General features: G+C 40.7%; 1 protein-coding gene across 4 annotated transcripts in view; it reads right to left on the reverse strand.

The window, feature by feature from the left end:
- MKLN1 (muskelin 1) overlaps window positions 1-14,963 on the reverse strand; it is a 679,793-nt gene that overhangs the window by 45,455 nt on the left and 619,375 nt on the right. For all 4 annotated transcript variants that reach the window (XM_048933812.1, XM_048933811.1, XM_048933810.1 and 1 more), the window contains one exon: window positions 9,623-9,735. In XM_048933812.1, the coding sequence (XP_048789769.1) occupies window positions 9,623-9,735 (113 nt within the window). The remainder of the gene's footprint in view (window positions 1-9,622; window positions 9,736-14,963) is intronic.

The following is a 14,963-nucleotide window of genomic DNA, read 5'->3' on the forward strand; positions in this document are numbered from 1 at the left end:
ACATAAGAAATTACTCAGATTGCCTGTTCCACCCTTCAGAGAGCAGTGCAGGTTCATTACTGCACAGATAAGAGGAGACGCAGTGCAGCACATGAATGCCGCTATGAAAATGAACAGATGCTTATATTCTCCTCCCATCAAATTATCTGTTAAAAATTAGCCTCCCAGCAGGCCTGCTTGCAGAAACAACTAATGTCGGGGTATTTTCATAACATAAATGAACTAGCTCATGACCTATTGGCTTTTGATGAACTGCAATTAATGCAACTTGAAGAAATAAGTCCTTTAAACTGACTCAAAAATTTCCAGAGCACGAATATCCTCGTTTTGAGAGCTGTGCACATAATCTTACCTACTGTGCAAAACAGCTTTAGATACTGATACGTGCATCACTGCACATGCAAGAAGCCATATTCCCAGGCCTTGTCTGAGCAGTGTGTTCTCACCTGGCTTGCTCTCAAATCTAGGTATAATCAAGGCCTTTCAGCACTGTGGAACATCATGTTACAATAAACCAGATCAAGAGAGTTCCTATGCAAGCAGCAGAACAATGAAAAGAGGGAAGAAAAAAAAAAAAACACCACAGCTTCAAAAGCACAAAGCACAGGTAACAGTTCTTACATTTATATGAAGCAGGCTGCAAGAGCACACATGAAGGTCTTGCTTAGGTATCAGTTTACAGTCAAAAATAGATCATCCAGTCTTCTTGATTCAGCTTACCAATCCTCTCACACAAAAGAACTTTGCAACAAAAGGGCATTAATATTGTGCTACTTCTAACAAAACAAACAAGTTACTCACAAAACTAGTGCTACTCACAGCAATGAGATTTGAATAGCAAGAACTGCAGCTTCAAAAATTTTAACAAGCAAACTTGGTTTGTTACCCATCATCTGCTCAGTTTTGCTTTCAGTAGTGCTGACAAAACATAACAGACAATCTGTCACCAGCTCTGAGATATGGGCCCTCAGGACAATGTCCTTCGTGGGCCGAATTCAACTACCCCATGAACAATTGCAGGATGTTGAATGAGGTCATGTTCAAATGCACTGCTAAGTTCATGCTGTCCTCTGATTACCAATAACAATGGTTAGCAAAGAAGTCATCCAGCTAAGAGAAAGATTGTTCTGCAGATGCAAGTTATTTGGCTTAAAACAGACCAGCAGGCCAGTAGGCTGAAGATAGTTAAACTTGTAATTTATGAGTTGTTTAACCAAAGATGTGAAACACATCCAGTTTTGAAACCTTCATGAGGGCACAGCAGAGATAGAAATATTTTTTATTAATTGTTTTTGAAAAGATGGTGATAAACTTAAAATTTCATACTGATCTAAGCAATTCAGGACAGCCACAAGCTCTCAGATGTTTCCTGGAAAGTGATGACAGCTTTAAGGAGAAGAAAAAGAATAGTTTGGACCTAGAGGTGTTACAACATTACAGAAGTGGCTGTGTAACTTTTCCCCTCAGGCTAACCCATGGCTTATGAGATTGTCTTCTCAGATACTAAGTAGAGTTCAACATAGGCTTCTTCTGTTAGCTTTCATAGCAACATGCCAAGAAAAATATATAATACACACACACATCTATATATAACAGAAATACTATGTTAAATAGCACCGTGGAAATGGCCATATCTTCTTTGAAACTAAGTGACACATCAGAAAAGATGTAGCTTGTGAAATTTTTATTTATATCACTCGTCAGCTATTCTCAGAACATAATTTGATTATCCAGCTGCACGAATTGCATCAATTACCACAAAGTGTAGCACACAGTCTTTGCTGCATGACACTTTCAGGAGCAAGTCATCTTCAATTTTGCAGTAATTTGCATGGGATGTCAGAGGAAAAAACAGAAGATATAACAAAGAATACAAAGGCAATGCAGTTCCTTAATCCTAGCATGAATAAAATCCCTTGGTCCCTCAGCACTTGCAAGCCCTGGAAAATTCATGGATTAATTCCCACTAAACATACTAAGCTCTTTCAGGGTCTGAAAGCTGAACATAGCAATGTGCTACATCCATTCAGTCAGGGTTTGTCCAGAAAGTTTAACTGTCTTCAGAGCCTAGTGGCAGAAATACACCCATTAATAGCAGCAAGATCCACAAAAACTTACCAGAATTTCAAACATGTAACTATCCAAACAAATTAATTAAGGATGTGTCTATGTTACTAACGAAATACCCACTGTGGTAACACAGGGGAAGCATTTTAGGATTCCTGTATTTGCACAGCTTGAGGAGTGTTAATGTAACGGAAGCCTTTTACAGACTAGCTGAAACAGGAGACTACTCCCAAGGCAACGCTGATTCATGTGTGAAGCTACTTTGACCTTGCTGGCAAGAGAATAAACTTTCCTCCCACCTTCTACCCCTACCTTCTCTGTTCCTGCCATTCTTCCCACACAGTGAGGGGGGGGAAGATGGGGTACTAAGGATTCCAGCCTGCTGTTGTGTTGCAGGTGCCTGTTTTTCTGTCAGTAAAACCTGGAAGTACATAGATCAGCTTTTTTTAAATACCAATACTCTTCACTTTATTAAATCCTTACCTGAAAGTCCCATAATACTTCAAGCAGTACAAAAAGGCATCATCCTCCCTGAGATCTATGCACAGTCACCCTAGCATGCCTCTGCACACTGCTTTAAAGGTAATTCACAAGGGAGTGAATGGTGCAACACACTCCTAACAAAGTCAAAGTAAAATGAATCTGTACTCCAGATAAGGGAATCAGGCCAGTATGTCCACGTCCATTGTAAGCTAGAGTCAATGCGGTGATTTTCAACAGAACATAAATGCCACAGATCAACTATTCATGATATATTACTTGAAGGTATAAAAGCAGTTCTTAACTTTGCAGGCTGCAGCCTTTGCAGCTGAAGGCTTTACGATGCTTAGCAAGTCCACGCATAATCCAAAGACTGGCACGTGCAAGCTCCAGGACTGCCAAAGTTTTGCAGCCTTCAGAATACCGTGCATAATGCATTCATTTAAGTACTCCTTTCTCTATGAGACTGGCTTCAATATCCAAAAGGGATCTGTACACATTGAAACATCTGGTGTTAGGAATAACTGAAGTTTGGCTGGTTTTCCTGCACTTTTTGCATGCTGGAAGCAAGAACTATGGGCACTTCACAATGGAACTGAATAACTTAAGACTCAGAGCTCTATAAAATAAAGATTGTATTTTCTATTTTAAAATCTCAGTTAAAAGAAATACACAAGAGTAAGAGAACAGAGCTCTTAAGCACACAAGCTAGTATAAATGAAAAAGTTACTTTTACAAGTGGAAAACATTTTCTAAAATAAGATACTCCGCAACAGGATATTTTTGTTTAGGATGCCTACATATCACTGAAGAAACTAGTCAAAATTATCTGAAATTCTTTAACATTTTGGAGAATAAATACTGTCCAGAACAGTTTTAAACCATTACACTTCAGAAAGGGGAAATAAAACAGTAGCATGTAATATTCAGGACCTGCCCAGAATGCATTACATTGTGTTCACTTCAGAATGTGCCGCCTTTGTCCCTACTCTTGTAGGCATTTACACTATTTAAGAAGTTGGCTCAGAGCTACATCTTTAGGATCCAAGTTTCTGCTGCAGGCTTTTGGGGACAGCTGCTTTCTCCCTATGAGCTTTTGTGGTACCAGGAATTTCTTACAACTGAGCAACTTTTAACAACTAGAACTACTCAGACATGGCAGATTCAGTGTATTAGATCTCAATTCCATAAACATTACTGTATTCAAAATGAAACAAAAATCTCCAAATTACTGATAGCATCTTCCAAATCATATCATCATCTGCAGGAAGCGGTCAATATTTGAGACGTTTTCAGTTCCTACTCTTAAAAATAGCACAGAGCAGAAGTTTTACACTAATAAGGTTATATATTTGAAAATCACCCCACCTCACAAAAAAAAGAATCATGTAAGTGTCACAAACACAAACAAATATAATGCTTCTGTTGCAATGACATTGGAAGTTTTGGGAAAATGCATCCATACAACACAGAAAAATTAACTGGAAATACAATAGCAGGTGACGTTCAGGTTGGCTCTCAGTACCACAGGATTTTTCTACATTTGTCAGCCTTCATTTTATGTAGCCTGGAAACGTATTTAATGCTAGCAGTAAATTGTCACCTTACCATATGCCAATATTCTAGACCATTTTGAACCTACTACCAGTAGACACTTGTTGACCTACACTTTCCTTTTTAGTCAGAAAGAATTTATCCTCTTAACCAATTAACCCATGGGAAGACCTTGTCTGCTACTGAAGAGTTTCTGTCAAGAAACACTTAGAAGTTTGAGAAATAGCATCACCTAAACCTAATCCATCTACACAATTTCCATGTCCTTCACAGAGCTGACATGTGAGCATAAAGCCACAGTGATGATGAATCAACACAAACGCACAACAGAAGCTACCACTTTGCACAGTAAAATACTGTTTCCAAGAAGATCTTGCATCTCTTCTGATGTCTACAGGAGGTACCAAAATAGTGCAAAAGAATACTACAGACATACAAAATATAGTGCTTCCCAGTTGCCTTTAGTAGCCAGACCAGTTATCCTCTGGGCATTTGATGCCTTGATCTAGAAGTCTGGGATGCTACTCAGGATACGCCCCCAGCGATTCAGATGGAGACAGTCAGAGAGCTCCTCCTCCATCTGGACTGTCACCAGTCCATGGGACTGGATAGGCTACACCCTCAAGTGCTGAGGGTGCTGGCAGGAGTGATTGCCGAGCTGCTCTTGGCCATCTATCAGCACTTGTGGTTAACTGGAGAGGTACCAGAGGATTGTAGGCTTGCTGATGTGACTCCCATCTTCAAGAAGGGCCGTAAGGAGGATCCGGGGAACTATAGGCCTGTTAGCCTGGCCTTGGTACAAGGGAAAGTAATGGAGCAAATCATCTTGGGTGAGATCACACAGCACATGCGTGGTGTCCAGGGGATCAGACCCAGCCAGCATGGGTTCATGAAAGGCAGATCATGCTTGACCAACCTCATCTCCTTCTATGACTGGGTGACCAGTCTGGTAGATGAGGGAAGGGCTGTTGATGTAGTCTTCCTAGACTTCAGCAAAGCCTTTGACACGGTCTCTCACAGGCTTCTTCTGGGGAAACTGGCTGCCCGTGGTCTGGACAGGTATACACTCCCTTGGGTAAGAAACTGGCTAGATGGCCGTGCCCAGCGGGTTGTGGTGAATGGAGTGAAGTCCAGCTGGCAACACATTACAAGTGGTATCCCCCAGGGGTCGGTACTGGGGCCCATCTTGTTTAATACCTTTACTGATGACCAGGATGAGGGGATTGAGTGCACCCTCAGTAAGTCTGCAGATGATACCAAGCTGGGAGGTGGTGTCGATCTGCCTGAGGGTAGGGAGGCCCTTCAGGGGGATCTAGATAAGCTGGATTACTGGGCTGAGGTGAATGGGATGAGGTTCAACAAGGCCAAGTGCCGGCTCCTGCACTTTGGCCACAGTAACCCCATGCAGCACTATAGGCTTGGGGATGAGTGGCTGGATGACTGTGAAGGGGAAAGGGACCTGGGTGGTTGATGCTCAGCTGAACATGAGCCGACAGCATGCCCAGGTGGCCAAGAGGGCCAACGGCATCCTGGCCTGCATTAGCAATAGCGCGGCCAGCAGGAGCAGGGAGGTGATCATCCCCCTGTACTCAGCACTGGTGAGGCCACACCTCGACTACTGTGTTCACTTTTGGGCCCCTCACTACAGGAATGACATTGAGGCCCTGGAACGTGACCAGAGAAGGGCAACGCAACTGGTGAGGGGTCTGGAGCACAAGACTTACGAGGAGCAGCTGAGGGAGCTGGGATTGTTTAGTCTGGAGAAGAGGAGGCTCAGGGGAGACCTTACTGCACTCTACAACCTCCTGAAGGGAGGCTGTGAAGAGGATTTGGCCTCTTCTCCCAGGCAACAAACAGCACCCAAGGAAATGGCTGCAAGTTGTACCGGAGGAGGTTTAGGTTGGACATGAGGAAAAACTTTCTCCCCGGAGAGTGGTCAGGCACTGCAATGGCTGCCCAGGGAGGTGGTGGAGTCGCCGTCCCTGGCAGTGTTCAGGAGGTGTCTGGATGAGGAGCTGCAAGATATGGTTTAGTAGCTCATGGTAGCAGTGGTAATGAGAAGACGGTTGGACTAGATGATCTTATAGGTCATTCCCAACCTTGTGATTCTGATTCAGAGCCTACACATACCTCAGCATTTTGATCCTGTAAGTCCACAGAATTATCAACCTACTGCAAATGAAGTCCTTCCTATGGCTGCCTATTCACCTCAACTGTCCTTCTGTACTTCATTTCACTAAGTTACCCTAGGAGAAAGTTACTGCTTGGAAACTACAAATATTAGATACCAAAACATTCACATTAAGTTCATCTATCAATTGACGCTGGCCTAGTATCAAATGCTCAAGAAATGACAAAGTTTGATATTTTAAAACTATTCCCAAATCCTAGAAAGGTCCACTAATCTACCACTGCTAATACACCCGAGACAACATTTGTTAGAACATTCCACTTGATTCAGGTTACAAGTTCTTAAAGACTCTTAGACTTCACACGCTTTGGCCATGCCTTGTGCCAACCGATTTGGAAAGCTGTTGAATACTCAAGCACTGCACAGAGCAGACAGAAGTTGTGGGTCCATTTGAGAGGTCATGGTACAATTCCTCCGCAAGGACACGATCATGAACGAGGATCATTTCACAAGGACTGAAGGAACCTTCCTGCCTCTACACAGTGAAAGAATGGTTGGGAAGTTCCAATTTCAGTCTGCCCACCAGCTGCTAGGGTACATATTCTGGAAACTCAACACAACACTGCACTTTAGTTCACGATACCTTTTTTTTCTTCTAAAGAACATGGGCCACCAGTTACTTCACTACCACTGCAAGCATTTCTTCCTGAGATAAGGAGGACTGTGGAAAATTAGCATTGGTAGTTGAACTGTTAAGAACACAAGTGCAACTTAAGGTGACAAAGAGACCTTTCTCTAATTCACTGGCAAACTTAGAAAAACAGAAACAACGCCATTTACTGAAAAGGTCACCACAAATTCTTTGTACCGCAGTGCCAAGTGGATGAAGATAATCTGGCATTGCATCAGAAGTTCTCAGTACCTTTACTCTGGAACAGTTGCTCTGTGTTACCCTTAAGATGATGTTGGATAATATGCAACCATCTTCTCCTTTTATCCAAGCTGAAATATTCAGTGGCTAATTCAACCAGCGTCACAAATTAAGTGGGATAAAATAGCTAGAAGCGGAACAAGCACAATATAACACAAAAACAAGACAAAGTTCAATTGGACTCCAGAACATTTTCAAAAATTCCATGTCAACAGACAGTTCCTTTCAGCAAGTTGTTTGTGAATAGTTGATGGTCCTATTAGAGAAACATCTGGAGTCTTTGTTTTTTAATTTACTTCTCTGTTTGAGATTGACCTTTTCATTTCTAAATCAGGTTTCATCCAGAACTCCAATAGAAAAAAAAAACAACAATAACAAAACAACCACTGCTGGCAAGTGCTGGCAGCCCATTCAATGTACTGCTTTAAGTCATCAAAATCCTGAACTATGCCTCTGTAGGTTGTCTTCTGACATTCACGTCAGACTGTAACTAAACATAAAGCCATTCTGGAACTCCATTTCTAAATACTTCTCCACTCATATTAAGTATGTGTCTTTTTCAAAGTTCCCCATGCATTCAATTGAACCTTCATCTTTTCTTGATTTCCTGACCTTGCTTCTTCTCAGCCAACAATCCCTCCAACTTCCACTTGAATTTCCTGACCTGCCATTGCAATCTAATTTTACTTCCTCCAAAATCTGTCTCCTCCACAGCTGTTCTTTTCTATATTCTTTTATTCCCAGCCCAGCATTACCCTGCTAGAGTCAGGCACGAGGAACTCAGAAAACATACGCTGTTTCTGGCACCGTTTCATGCCTTGCATCCCAGCCAGGCCTCCCAAGCTCTACAGAAGCTCAACTGGATAAGAAAGAATCCCAGAAAAAAAAGAAAAAAAAAAAAAAAGAAAAACCACCACAGAAACTGAACTGCTTAAGGAAACACCAGAACTACCCACACTGGTTCATGCAGGAAGAAAACAGTCACCCTTCTTGACAGGAAGGCCTTATTACATTGCATCCTGAGTTAGACAAAATAACACACACTGGGTAGCTACAAAACAAGAAAAAAAGTGAAACAGACAGCAGTTAAAATTATTGTTTGCTTTCACTATTACTGGCTTTTTATTTTCTGGACCGAAGGAGAAGATGGTCTAGCTTTATCTTTTGGATATAAGTTGATAAAAGAGTTAAATCCCAATTTCCTCATTACATCACACATATCCCACTTCATTTTGGGTGAACAGTACGAACTCTTTTTTTTTTCAGCTACACAAGCTGACCCTACAGCACTGAAAGACCAAATCCAGTTTCAACACTGCATTGCTAAACACGTGAGAAGCCATGAGAAGTACAGAGCTGCGAGCAGTGATGAGGAAAAAAGCTCACAAAGATACAAAACGTAAGGACAATTTTTAACCTTTATACAGCACTGTTAAGATAGATACTAGAATACCACAATCAGTTTCATTATTGCTCATTTTTTAAATAACATTAAAAACTCTGTACATGAAGCACAGATGCAAAGGGAAAGAGCCTTACTGTGAGATTTTCCACTAAGGCTGTTTGTCCTACTCGATTGCAACCTCTATACACCTTTGCCAGGAAAAAAAGGCAGTACTCTTAAGTTCATAAATTAAGCTAGTGACAAGAACCCAGAAAAATTCAAATGAGAAAAAAAATACATCTGTGACTTTTGTAAATACTTGAGGAAATCAGTTCCTGAATTTAGGTATCAGAAAATGCTGGAATCTCAGTCTTTTCAATCCTTCAAGACAACGCTGCATTAATTCACTTCAGTTATGCTCTGACAAACAAGTAATGAACTCTGAACACAATAACCACAGGAAATTTCTAATATATACTGTGAAATGTCATGGGAATTACATGAGTCAAAGGTTGGAACTCTCTTTTTGTTATCACCTATAGCCCAATCTACATTCATTTCAGAGGTATCATACATCAAAAAGCAAGCAAAACAGGCCAAGGAAAATGACTTGAATGCCATGAAAACTCCTCGGATTGCATGACCTCTAGCAGTTACTCTCTGTTCTATGTATTTTCACCTCTTGGTCGTCTATTTCTACTCACATTTTTGATAGAAGCTAAAAAAAAAAATTTACTGAGCCTCAACACCAGCATCAGGTCTGAAATGTTTATTTGGCAGCCTTGTTCCATCTTACCACATTATTTAACTTATGTCTTACTCACTGAACTGATTTTTGGCTGATCAGTCTACTCCTGGGAAATAAACCTTTCTCCCAGTAACGGCTAACACTTGAATTTCACATCCATTTCACATTTTCCCAGTCCTATTTCAAAAGTCTTCTGAACTTGAAAGTTCGATTTTTTTTTTTGTTCATAATTTTGGCACACTATTCATGTATAGAAGCACTTTAGAAATACAGCATTTTTCTCTACAATAATTCATATAGTATTAACAGTATGAATGTACTACTTGCCTCTTTCTCAGTATCTCTGGATATACAAGTCCACTGGTTCTCCTTCACACTGTATGCCCAGAAGTCAGCCAGGTCTTGAGTTCCATCCCAGCCACCAAACAAGTAAACAGTTTCTAATAAAATAAAGGAAGAACACGTTAATTTTGTTTAAAAAAAAAAAAAAAAAAAAAAAAGAATGCCTTTAAACACATAAATACCTCAAAAACACCTGTGATAAACAGACTGTAGGTCTAGCCTATACAGGTCCCTCTGGACAGCATCCCTTCCTTTTATTTTGTCAATAATACCTGCACCACTCAGCAGGTTGTCACCTGCAAACATGCTGAGGTGCACTCGGTCTGGGTCACTGATGAAGATGTTGAAAAGCATCAGTCCCAAGACTGACCTCTAGAGAATAGCGCTCACAACTAGCCTTCACCTGGCACTACAACCATCAACAATACACTTTATCCACTGAATTGTCCAGCCTTCAATTCTCTCCAATCTAGAGACAGATGCAGGACTATGTCAAAGGCCTTGCACAAGTCCAGGCAGACATGATCAGCTTCCCTTCCCTTTGTCCACCAGTGCCATCAATCATTATTAATCTTTTTGAATGAAATCTGTTTGTCCCCTGCTTGATGCAAAACTTACAGTCTACAAAGATTTGAGACAGCAGCCGAAAACCTCTTTTATTTAGTTGATCTCTTATAAAAGACGACTTGCTTCAGTTATGAAATCCTCTTCAAGGAAAATGGCTTGCATAATATAATTTACCCTATGTCATGGTTTTGTGATTTTTTATTTTCGGTATTCCACATCATAACATCATGTGGGGCACTGGGAGTTTAACTGTTAATGCTCAAGTTCTGGGTACCTGCCTGAACAAGAAGAAGAACTGCATTCCCCAAGGGAATCTGCGGTCACAGAGAGGAGATTAAACTCCTGGCAAGGTCACCTGATGGGCTCTTCTTCGTCCACTCTTCGTCAGTTCTCCCCCTTCTCCCTGCAGCTCAACTGGGCTGCGCATCTCACCTCAGCATTGTGGTGAGGCCTATCCATCTTTCGGATATTCTCTCTCATTATATTTGATTAGCTTTAATTCAATATAACAGAATTATATTGTATTATAGTGTGTTATCTTGCATTCCAATACTATATTTAGTAAATTAGTTTGTTTCTCCTCAGATCGTTGCCGCTGTTTTTAATTATTTTGGGGTCCCCTGTTCCTTTTTTCTGGAGGCACGAAATCCCTCCGCCCTGCCAGTCACAGAACGGGGCCGAACCAGCCCGTAAACCACTGACAATCCTATGTCACAAAAACATGTCAGAAGAGCAGTAACAGTTTAAGTCAGCATTCCAGCCTCATCCTTACAGCATGTTACCTTAAATTCACAACCACTCCAAGCACAGCGAGTTCAAAAGCTTATCAGACTTGCTGATGAAACTAAATGAAGCCTCCAACATGGGAAGCATATAAGGAATAAGTCTCTGTTATGACACCAACAGACGATTAAGTCACTTCCATCACAGTGACACTGCTATCTGGTCTTGAATTCTAAAAATATTTCATCTTCAGACCACACTAATACAACACAAAACCAAGTCCAAGAAGAACGAGCCACTGAAGAATCACAGAGCTTTATAAACTTCTTTAAAATCCACAAGCCAGATCTATTATGAAGGTAACGGCCAATTTTTAATCCAACACCAATTAAAGAGCAGAGCTAAAAGTGTGATTATAAAACGGGAATAGGCCCTGACCCTTACCTACCATCAGGATAGTGGTCATCACCATGGAAAGGTTACCCTGGTTCATTAACTTTAATTACCCTTCCTCCTGGACTCAGGGCTCCCAGTGTTCCCTGCTAAGAGCAGGTCTCTTTGTGCGCATAAATTCTCACAGCTCACAAAACCCACATTACCACAACAGCTTCATTGATAGCTGAGAAAAATAAAAGATTTGGCACTGGCTAAGTATCCTACTGGGGCCTTGCCAAAATGTCATGCCTGCCTGTAAAGACTTTGTTGTCTCAGATGAAATTTAATAGCAAATCTGAATGAATTCGATGAAAACTCAGATTTTAAAATTCGCCTAAATCCAGCTCACAGAACTAAGTGGTGTATAAGGACCAAAAAGGGGTACAATTGGTGTGAACTGTGAGCATTCCCGGATTCCTTGAGCACAGCAATAACATGAGCATACATGAACTGTATACCAAATTTCTTCTTTATCTTGATATACAACTGTAGTCCAGATGAAAGATTCTATCACTACCTAGACCCAGAATGACCATCATTTTTAATCTTATTACAGAAGTAGCAAAAACATTCCTTAATATGTAAATTCATCTGCAAGTGGTAATGTCAGGAAAATCGTTTTTCAACAGTTCTGAAGTTCACAATTGTTCTCCCAAATGATAAGAAAAAAATAGTTGGGAGTGCAGGGGGGGAGGGGTAGCATTTGTTTTTTCAAAACAGAAGTTGAACTACTCTCACAACTGGTATCACAACCTCCAGTCTATTTTTCAGTTGGGATCTCATGGGAAGGGTTACTTTTTCAAGGAAAGCACTCACTAACACAGACCCAGAGGTACAACTTCAGCATCCCTTGGTATTGCCACAACATCTAAGCAATGCATCCGTATATGACCAAAGAGGAGATCAGACACAGGGAACAGACTACAAGGTTTCAGGCAGCTGGAGCGAAGCTTGAAGAGAAAACAGCAGTCTCACATTGGTATAATTATTTCTACTTCAGTAACATTAGGGAAATCAAGATGCAGGCAGGAAGAACATCGTTCTCTGGCAGAGGAAGGAATTCCTTCCTTGCATCATAGCTGCATGTCACACAGCAATATCAATATTGCTTTATTAAATCAGAATTCTGTTCTGCTTTAGGGACTGACTGGAAGAACTTTTCAAATCAACCTGCAAGACAACAAGAAAACATGAAAGCAGTTACATCTACCCAAAGCTTTTACTAGTTACATTTTGGACATCAAATGCATCCTCCAGCATCTTATCCTTATCTCCTTCACATTTACTGTTGAACAAAAATTCAATACTTCTAAATATGTTCTATGAATATTTCTAAACTGCCTGCTCATTCAAAAGTGTTTTCATAATGTCTAAATTATTTTCTTTTTTTGCTCTCCAAAAGACTAGAAGGTGCCAGAACACTCCTCAAAGTATCGAGAACATACACTGAAAAAATTAACATGTGTCCAGATAACCCCTCTGCAAGTTCCTTGTTCTCAGAAGAGTACATACATTATCCCTTTCCAGTCCCTGTTAAATCCCCAAAACCCTGCAGGAGCTTCAGTCTAGGCTTGGATAAGCTCACAAAGTCAGCTTTTCAAGTTCCTCTTAACTCTGTCTTCACTGCACGATGAAATCTTTGATGGGATTCTGGCACAGCAAGTTTTCCTATCAGGATGTAAAATGGAAGATTGTTGAGGGAAGGCTGATAAATTAAGCTTGGCCTACTGCAGAATCCCTGTTTTATCAAGGCAATGAACACACTCCAACTTAACTAACTAGTGAAATATTTTTGCATGTAAGACTACTAGAAATCTGCCACAGTCTTCTTTCTAACCCCTCACAGCAGAGCAAATTTCAGTAACAAAGCAGGTTTTGTAGAGCTTTAAATAACTACAAGGACTGATTCTTCATAATATCTGGATCATCTCTCATAGGTTTTGTGCCTTTTTTTCCCCTGTGTAGCTAATCAGAACTGCTCTTGCTGCAATGTGTCCGCTGCTCTTCATCCTATCCCCCGAAATGAACGCCTATTTTCTCCACATCTCCTGCAGCAACCATATCATTCTTGAGCTATCTGCAAGCTGCATCGTGTTCTTTGTAAAGGAACACACTGAGCTCAAACACACAGACAGATGTTGAATTTTCTTGTCCACCATTCAGTTTCTGAATCACTTCAGTGCAGATGGTGGCTGGCTACAATTTTTTCAGGCTGTAGCTAGTCTGGGTAGGCATACAATGCACACAAAGTCATCTTCTCAAATGTGAAAGCACCACGAAGTTGAGTAACCTCCAGGATGCAGCAGCTGTTTGTATTTCAAAGCTTAGAAGCCATCTGTGTTTTGTTTCAGAGATCTCTTCATCTTGTACACAAGTCCTGTCTTTAAATAAAATATCTTATGGATAGCAATGTTTTCCTCAGGCAAAACAGCATCCTTCCCCATGTTTGCTGTTCTCGCTTCATCTTTCTCATAGCTCCGTGTTTCTTTTGAGATGGTTCCATCATCTCTACATATACTATGGCATACTGTGCCCACTGTTTTGAATCGCCCACTGTTCCAACCTACAGATCTCTTTTCACTTATCTAACAGAATGAAATAATTCCTTCTCACAAAAGGAAAAGCAAAGTAACATACACCCAAAATAACAAATTAATTTTGCTTCAGAGACTGAACAGAGGTAGCAGAAACACTGATAAAGATCATTTCACTAATATTTTCCTTTATAATACATTTCAGTTGCCATAGTTAGGAGAAACAGACAAAGCTGACACAACTGAGACAAAACATAAGGTGGCTTTATCTAAATGAAATAATGATGAATCTTGAAAAGAATTAGGATATATTACCAAGGCGTTGTTTAATTCAAATAACTTCAATACTAGTTCATTTTCTTTACAAATCCTAAAAAACCCTCCATCATTCTGTTACCAAAATAAGTTACATGGTTCTAGAGGCCATAAAACTGTACCTCCTCTGTCAAGGCAGACAAAAAAACTCCACCTTACCCAGGGAATTACAAGCCAGACATCCGAAACACAGGACTCCCCTAAACCGTAGATTAGAAGTTTCAAACCTGAATGTGGCACACTGCTTAGCTGTTCTCACTTTTTTCCAGAGTTGCTGTTTCAAAACATGTCATAACTGAACTACAGAAAGTCCTGAGGGGTCATAATTAAAGCTGTGTTAATCAAGAAAGGAGTGCTGAACAGATGCCTACCTGCTCTCTTCGGAACTGCACTGGGCAATCACTCTATCAGCACTTAATGCATCTGGGAAGCAATATTATTATATACAAGCCTGCACTTCAACGCTTGAAAATTTCACCAGGACCTACACAAATCATATAAGGTTTTCATGGCTGATGTTCAGCTCACTTTAGAAAGAATGCCCTTGTGCAGCTTTGGGGTTACTTGCACTTTAGGTGTTCTGGGAATGCTTCTATTTGTATTTTTAATCTAAGCCCCCAGTTTTGACTAGCCTAACACTTCTCCTTCCTCAGAACAGGGAGCAGAAAACTCTCTAGCCTCTCATACAGAGACCTACGTAAGACAAGTACCTTACACAAGAAGCAGAAACATAATCCTTCTGTTTTCATTTG

The sequence above is a fragment of the Lagopus muta genome, chromosome 1, assembly GCF_023343835.1.
Source record: "Lagopus muta isolate bLagMut1 chromosome 1, bLagMut1 primary, whole genome shotgun sequence".
NCBI classification, from domain to species: Eukaryota; Metazoa; Chordata; class Aves; order Galliformes; family Phasianidae; genus Lagopus; species Lagopus muta.